At 54.3% G+C, this 8,580-nt stretch overlaps 1 protein-coding gene across 1 annotated transcript; it reads right to left on the reverse strand.

Annotated features, from left to right (window-relative positions):
• Positions 1–2,785: 2,785 nt before the first annotated feature.
• PSMB11 (proteasome subunit beta 11) lies at positions 2,786–3,550 on the reverse strand (the record flags this gene model as incomplete). The annotated part of the gene is made up of 1 exon (XM_083584327.1): positions 2,786–3,550. One exon carries the CDS (start codon positions 3,548–3,550, stop codon positions 2,786–2,788), a length of 765 nt encoding a protein of 254 aa, XP_083440453.1.
• Positions 3,551–8,580: the final 5,030 nt, after the last annotated feature.

Here is an 8,580-nt window from a genome sequence, read left to right on the forward strand (position 1 = left end):
CTGTCCCTTTTCATTACTTAACAAGGCACATTCCCTTCCTCCTCCCCACCCTTCCTTGCATTGAGCCAATCAACTTTTACGATTAATTCTGCACTGCATTTTTTAATGGCATTCTACCTTCTGTTGTGTCTGGTACACACGCTGCTGTACACCGCCTTGATATTTTATGAGTGGGCGGCGTATATGAATATTTTAATAAAACGAAGGCTGGTTCCCGATGTTCTCCCTCCTTGGCCAGCCAGCCATTCCAGGTCTGCCTGAGCTTTTGAGGCCAGCGCTAGCTCACTCGGCTACGAAACAGCCACTGCAGTGTGGTGGGCTAGGGTGTTAAGACCAGGACCTGGGAGACCAGGGTTCGAATCCCCACCTTGGGGAGGGAGGGGGGCTATCTCTCAGCCTAACCTACCTCGTAGGGTTGTCGTGAGGACTGCGTGGAGAGCTCCTTGAGGGAAAGGCAGGGTACAAAACCTAAAATAAAATAAAATTCTTCCTCTGCCTTTGCTCACTGGCACGGTTAACTTTCTCACTCCTTCGTTCTGCATCCCTCAGCCACCTCCTGCTTTCCTTGGCCTTCTCCTCAGGGCTCTCCGCATCCCTCCTCCACAATTCACCCACTGTCCCTTCTTCACTGCCTTGTTTCTCCCTCCTCTTTTCCCATTCCCTTGCCGTTCTTTCCTCAATCCTTCCGCCCGTCTTTCTTTGCACTCCTCTCTCACCTCCCTATTCCCTTCGCTCCCTCCATTAATTCACAGGCCTCCTCCTCTCCCTTTCTGCATTCCTTTCGCATCACTTTCACACTCCTTCGCTCCGCCGTCGCCTCGCCCCTAACACCCTTTCTCCCCAGACATTTATTCCCCTTCGCTTTCCCCTCTCGGCGCGCCCCCCAAACACGCTGCCTCTCTCTGCCTCCCTCCTTGCCTCTCCCTTCCCATCTGCACTCCTTCCCAGCCACTTTTTCATTCCTTCGCTCTCTTCTGCGCCTCAAGGTGCAGCCTCCACCCAGGCGTGAAACAGCTAAAGTGCTGATAATTGGCGCCCCCCTCCCCCGCGGCGCTTCCTAATGGACTGACACCCCGTGGCGACGGAGCGCTGATGGACAGGCCCGGGCGCCCCCCACCCCGCCCCGCAGAGGGCCACGTGGGGAGGAGAGGGGGGGGGAACCAGGAGCCAAGGCAAGATGGGGGTGGGAGGGAGTGGGGAAAGACGGAAGGCAGAAATAATGAAAGAGGGATGGAAAGAATCGGAGGGCGGGCTGGAGAAGATGGAAAGAGGCGGCAGCAGCAGCAGGAGGAGAATGGAGAAAGCCATGGGCCCAGGAAGAAAAGGGGGCAGGCGCCGCCGGGGAGGCAGAAGGGAGCGCGGAGAAGGAGGGGACGTAAGGCTCCGGGTGATGGATAGAAGGAGAAAGGGGCAGATGGAGAAGAGAAGGGGAAGGTGGAGCAGCGGCAGGAGGCAGACGGATCGGGAGCGACAGGGCGAGGCAGGAGGGGCGCGGAAGTGGGCCATCCGCCAGCACCGCAGCCGCGGCCGGGAGATGCCAATTAAGATAAGGGCGCACAATGGCGCGGCGTCCCCAGAGCGCGCCAGGCCTAGCAAGGAGCTGTGTTGACGCGGCTGTTTTATTGGGGGTGGGGCAGCCACTAGGGGGCGCTTTAGGGACCCGGGGGCCGCGATCCGGCCCGCGGCGCGTTGCTGCCGAAGGTTCGATCGCCGTCGTCCTCCTCCTCCCTCGGCGGAGCTGTTTTCTCCCCAGCAGCAGCAGCCGCAGCCTCGCCGGGGAGATGGAGAGGCGCGATAAGGGAGAAGGAGGCTGCGCTCCCGGCGGCGTCGGCGGCAGACAATGCTGTTGGAGGGCGGCGGCGGCGGCGGGGGGAGTGTAATGAGATGACGGGCGGCGACGCGGGCCGGGCAAGAAGGACATTGAAGCGGGGAGATGGCAGCAAGATACGAGGAGGCGGCGGCGAGACGGCAGAGATAACAGCGCCTATCTGTCACCGTCGCCGGGACACGTTCCGCAGCGCGGCGGATGGAGGAGGAGATGAGGCGATGAAAGGCGCCGGCCAGCAGACGCCCCCCATTTATTTTCTCAAACAATGGAGCAGCCCTGGCTCGGTCCCCCTTGGTTCCGGCTGCGTCTGGTTTTTTTCCTCCAAGGCAGGAGGGTGAACATGTTTGGTTCATCCAAGGAGACTCGCAGGTTATTCCGACCCAGTTGCACAAACATGAGTCCAGGCCTGGGAGGGTTCCTAGGCGCCATCCTGGCCGGTCCAGAAGGATCCTGGGCGTCATTTCGGCCTCCACAGATCAGTTCCATACATCAGAACCAGCAGAGTCCGTTCCATACTGGTTTACACTGGCCCAAGGCTCCCCCCGCCGCCCCACATCTAATGTACGCTGCGCTACCATCTGCTCCGTAATTGGCCCTATGCTAAATCAAGCTGTTTTTTAATAAGCCACGCTGATTGCTTTTCACCATATTTGTGAATTATTTGGGGTTCTGATTCGCCGTTTGTAGAAATAAGCGATTGGTTTCCCTCTCCGCTAAGCGTCTTGCTGCTACAATATTGTCCCTATGTTGGGTTTGCACTGGTCCAAGCTGCCATCTTTGCAGCTTTGGGGTGGGTTTAGAAAAAACAAACAAACAATTTAGTCCACTCCCGCTCCCTATTTTACAACCTGTGCTTTGTTTTCTCTGCACCGCTTTGCTGAAATGAATGGTTTCTGAATCTGGGTTATGGCTGCTTCTTGCTGAAACCGACAGACCCGTCCCGTTTTAGGCTGGTATCTAGTCAATTCCACGGTGCCTTTCTTTAGTGTCGCCCTCTCCGTCGCCCAGTGGCCCCAATCCCCGATAGACCTGGCTGAGATCTTCCCGGGAAATGCACACCCAGCCGCTTGGCCGCACGTGGTAGAGGTCCACGTTCCCCCCGGAGTAGGCATCTCGGTGGGCTGCATGAGCCACAGCCTGGCGGGCCAGCATGAAAGCCTCGTCACGTGGCAGGTCGAAGCGGTATGAGCCGTCCATCACCCCGTAGGCATAGGGAGAACCAGAGCCCACTGCGAAAATGTCTCCTTGGAGGCACGTGCCATCGCTGTAGACGTAGCGCAGAGCAGGCCCGCCGTCGTCCCAGCCGCACAGCACGGTGGCCACGCACAGGTCCTTGTGGCGGCAGCCCCGCAAGAGGAAAGCCAGCAGCTTGGCGGCCCCTGCCACGCTGACCTGGCGCCCGCCGTGGAGCTGCCTCAGGCGCAGGGAGCACCGCAGCAGGCGCAACCAGGAGGCGCAGTCGGCCGATGTCCCAGATGTGGTTGCTAGAAGATGGCGGTGGAGGGTCATGACCTTGCGGGCCGACGGATCAGACACGAGGTTCCCGCTCGAAGCGCGGGTGTCCGCTGCCACCACCACCCCATGGCTGCAGCGGAAGGCCAGCGTGGTGGTGCCGTGGGACAGCGGAAACGGCAGGGGCGCCACTCTCCCGCTTGGGGGTGGCAGAGGCCAGCTGGGGGCCTGCGGCGGGAGGTCCAGGCCCAGGACGCTCTGGAGAGCCATTTGGGAAGGGTTCAGGAAAGACTGGGAGAAGAGAGCTTATAAAAGGAGGGAGGGGGCCTAGATTCCGGGAAGGATCAAATAGAGGATTGAGGAGGGGCTGGAGACAAGGTGAGATGGGTCAGGTAAAGCTGCATGTTTAATGGTGGGGAAAGGAGGGTGACGAAAAGCTTCAGGAAGCATCTTCTATGTGACAGGCTCTGACCTGTTTTCTGACACTATTTTCCTTTTTTATTTTAGTCTAAAGGCAGGTGGGAGAAGCTTCCTTCGTTTATGAGCAGTGGATTCTATTGTATTCAGTTTGGCAGGCTCCCAAGCCTGTGTCTAGGACTGCAGCCTAAGAGGCGGGTGTGCGAGTACTTCATAATGGGGTTGAAACAGTGAGCGGTGAATGATGCAGCAAGAAAAGCTGGGTCTCATTCACACCCTGTGGTGCGTCTTCTTCGTTTATTTGTTAAATTTGTATACTGCCCTTCCTCCGAAGAACTTGGGGCAGTTCACAACATGAACATACAAAACGAAAACGCAAAAAAAAGTAACGAGCAAGGACAAACCCATAACCCTACCTTCCACAAAGAAGGCCTGGTTCTTTGTGGCCCAAGGCCCGGTTGAAGAGGAACATTTTTGCCTGTCACCTAAAGGTGTATAATGATGGTGCCAGGTAAGCCTCCCTGGGGAGAGCATTCCACAAATGGGGAGCCACCACAGAAAAGGCCCATTCACGTGTTGCCTCCCTCTGGACCTCTTGTGGAGAATGCGCATGACGAAGGGCCTCAGATGGTGATCTCAGATCCCAGGTAGGTTCATATGGAGAGAGGTGGTCCTTGAGGTGTTGAGGTCCTGAGCTTTTTCAAGATTTTATCGGTCAGAATCAACACTTTGAATTGGGCCTGGAAACTAATTGGCAGCCAGTGCAGTTGGGCCAGGATTGGCATTACAGTGGTACCTTGGGTTAAGAACTTAAATTCTTTCTGGAGGTCCGTTCTTAACCTGAAACAAAGTTCTTAACCTGAGGTACTATTTCTGGGTTAGCGGAGTCTGTAACCTGAAATGTCTGTAACCCGAGGTACCACTGTATACGCTCAAAACATCTCGCCCTGGTGAGCAACCTAGCAGCTGAATTTTGCACCAGCTGAAGTTTTTGAACCATCTTCAGAGACAGCCCTACGTGTAATGCATACAGTGATATAACCTAGAGGTTACTAGAGCCTAGATAACATAGTAAGTTAGTGAGTGACCTCCTCTGTCCCAGGGTTGTTCCTTCTCCCGTCTCTTGGGCCCCCAGAGAGACCGAAGAATCTGCCCTAGACTTGAGTCAGAGTATTTGTCCATCTAGCCCAGGATAAGCCTACGCTGACTGGGTGTAGAAGAAGAAGAGTTTGGATTTGATATCCTGTTTTATCACTACCCGAAGGAGCCTCAAAGTGGCTAATATTCTCCTTTCCCTTCCTCCCCCACAACAAACACTCTGTGAGGTGAGTGAGGCTGAGAGACTTCAGAGAAGTGTGACTGGCCCAAGGTCACCCAGCAGCTGCATGTGGAGGAGCGGAGACACGAACCCGGTTCACCAGATTACGAGTCTACTGCTCTTAACCACTACACCACACTGGCTCTCTGTATTTTATTTACTCTTCTTTCTTGCATTGACAACCCATCTTCTCCAAGGAGCTCGAGGTGGTGTGCGTGGTCCCTCCCCCTCCCTCCACATTCAATCCCCGCAAACAACCCGTTTGCCAGGGTGAGGCAGTTGCCTCAGGTGGAGACGGCGGAGAGGGGTGGCAAATCCAGGCCCCCAAGGGGTGGCAAATCCAGGCCCCCAAGGACTGCAAAGAGCAGGGCCACCACCTGCTCCTCTCTAGCCTCCCTTCCCTCCCATCCCCCTCAGCATGCCAGAGCTTCCCCAGGCCATTTCCAGTTGCTTCAGGTGGTGTGTTTGTGCGTGCCATTTTCTGTTCTGCCTCAAGCGGCAACATTTATTGAGCCAGCCTTGGGAGGTCGTTAGGCAATGAAGCAATGGCTTCATGGTCAAGCAGGATTCTGGTCTCCCAGGGCCTAGTCTGACACACTCGCCCATCACACACTGGGTTTCAGGCATGGAGTTTCTCAGGCCTACCTGGAGATGTGGGGACTTTAGCCTGGAACCATCTCCTTTCTTCACAAGGAGAACTTCCCATATACTTTGGCATCGAGGTCCCTCTTTTTGTAAAGCAACCACCACAACAAAACCTCACTACACCCAGAGCCATCACAATCGAGTGAAGGTATTGTTCCCCCAAGCGTTTGGGTCGGGGGCCGAGTGGAAGCCCGGTCAGACCAATAAAGCACGTTTCACCCTTGCCGCGTCCCCAGTGCCACGTCAAAGGCAGAAGCGATGGGGTTCTTTCTTGGCAGAGGCTGCAGTCTGCTTTTGTGTTTGGCTCCTGGGAAGCTGCTTTAGGACAGTCTCTGAGAGAGCAAACTGGCAGCTGGAATTATACAACCAGACACATCAAATATGCTTTTGCTGCTTGCAATTTAGCTCATAATAAATATTGCTTCGTTTCCTTGTCTCCACCAGTTATTGGCAAGGATGGCCCATCAGTGCAAAACAGGCATTGACCAACTCAGCTTTGATTAGGTAGCCCATCGTGCAGCCCAGACACCTTGGCCTAGCGAAAGTGGGACCCTGAGCCAAACTGGTCCCCAGCACCGAGAGGGTTACCTCTCCTTTCCCTCCCGCCCTGACCTAAAAGAGACGCTGCCCTGTCAGCATCTGTCACCCTCAAATGCGTCCTTCCGCGTGCTCCACCGAAACGTGATGCCGAGTCCCCCAGCAGCATCCACCTAGCGCTTGGGGGGCTGGGGGAAGTGAGTGGGGGAATGTGGGAGCCAGGAGGGAATGGGAGGTGTGTGTGAAGAAGACCCTCAAAGGGCAGTCCTGGTTGTGATCCAGTTACATGGTGATGGGGTAATCCTGTACACTCTGTCACCAGGCCTTGCACTAATGGCTCCTCTCCGCTTTCTCTCCAGAAATGCCTTGACCTTTGCCGGGGGGGGGTCACACTTAGCTCAGTGATAGTCAAGACCTCTGGATGATCCTGCTATGGGTAGCAACTGCAGAATGCTGCCTTATGCTAATTCAGACTGTTGGTCTGCCTAGCTCAGTATGGCCTGGCAAGATTTTGGGCAGCCCTAACAGGAGACGCCATTGGGGACCGAATCAGAGCCCTCCTGCATGCAAAACATCTTAGAGAAAGATGTGCTGAAAGAGGGAGTGCAGGCGGTTTGGCTTTTTTTGGAGGACGTCCCCTGCCCTCCAAGACCAAAACAGTTGGCTTCAGCGCCGTTAAAGGTGTACAAAGCAAACAGGCATTTCCAGCAGAAAAGAGCAGGACGAGAGACACCCATGTTAATGGGAAGCAGAAGTTCCTTTTCAGAAGATGTTTAGTGCTTACGCTGCATTAATGGGAGGCAGAGCATTTATCACTGGAACTATCAGAGGAGTACAATCCGGAGAACTTAACTGCAGCAGAAAAGGTAAGTGTGAATGCATTCCGAACTTGGCACGGGGTGTGTGTGTGTGTGTGTGTGGTAAATTCAAGTCACAGTTAAGTTTATAAAATTATGTCTGCTATGGAGAAAGTGGACAGAGAACAGTTTTTATCCCTCTGTCGTAACTCTAGGACTCATGGGCGTTCAATGAAGCTGAATGTTGGAAGGTTCAGGATAGGTACGATAATCGATACGATAATCTTTATTGTCATTGTCCCTTACAGAACAATGAAATTGAAAAATCTACGTAAGACATTCAGAACCCAACAAGCCTGCTATCCCAGCTATCCCAACCTGGTTAGCCCCCTAAAAACTCTGATACTCCCAAACAGACTCCTTACAATGCGTTTAAAACCAAAATCACATTTGGGTAGAAACTGTTTCTCAGACGGCTAGTCCTAGTCTTTACAACCCTGTACCTTCTTCCAGAAGGCAGAAGCTGAAAGAAATCATTTCCGGGGTGCGCTATCTCTGCTGCTTTCTTATGGTACCTGGAAGCATAGATTTGATCCAAGGTGGGAAGAGTGCACCCAATTATTCTCTCCACAGTCTTTACAACCCTGGACAGCATTGTTTTTCCCCTGACCGTGCAGTAAAAGGAAGAACTTCTCCATGTAATGCAGAGTTGAACTATGGGACCTGCTGCCACTGGGATCAGTGATGACCACCAACGTGGCTTTAAAAGAGGATTAGACGAATTCCTGGGGGAGAGGGTCATCGATGGTTACTAGCCCTCATGGCTATGCTCTGCCTCCATGGCTGCTCCTGAATACCAGCTGCTGGAAACCACAGGAGCAGAGAGAGCTATTGCACGCAGGCCCCGCTTGTGGGTTTCCCAATTGGGCATCTGGTTGGCCACTGTGAGAAGAGGGTGCTGAACTAGACGGGCCTTTGGCTCAGTCCAGCTGGCTCTTCTTGCATTCCCCTGGGCTTTAGCAGGCAGCTGCCAGGGACCACGGATACAGGCTTGGAGTTTTCCCTTTCCACCACCTGAAGCAAAAAGGCTGAGCCAGCTACCCCACTGGCTTAGGCAGCTGCTGGGGCACGAGGGATGGTAGAAGGGAATCCTGTCTCCGTTCATCAGCATCCTTCAAGTGCTGTGCAATGGCACGGCATTCAGGCTTGCTGGAGAGCAGTGCCATCTCTAGGAAGCCCATGTGTAAATGCATACGCTCCATCTCAGAGGCTTTCACCCCACCCCACCCCGATGGTGCCAGGGAGAAGGTGAAGAGGCTGATACCAAAGATGTGGGGATAGTGGCTGCTTCCTGATCATTCCAGTCAACGCTTCTGCCAGTGCAGGGTGCTGTGGTTCTGTATGGTGATGGGAACGGCCTATCGTCAACATAGGACACTAGTGTTGAAAGACTTGTACCGGCTTCCTATCAAAGTTGTTGAATTAGTGTATAAAGCCCTGAATAACTTCAATGACTGCATCAGTGAGGCTGGGGGGGGGGGGCTTGTCGACTGGGCAGCCCAGGACCTCTAGACACACTGACCATG

This window comes from Podarcis filfolensis (genome assembly GCF_964270895.1).
Source record: "Podarcis filfolensis genome assembly, chromosome: 13".
Classification (NCBI taxonomy): domain Eukaryota; kingdom Metazoa; phylum Chordata; class Lepidosauria; order Squamata; family Lacertidae; genus Podarcis; species Podarcis filfolensis.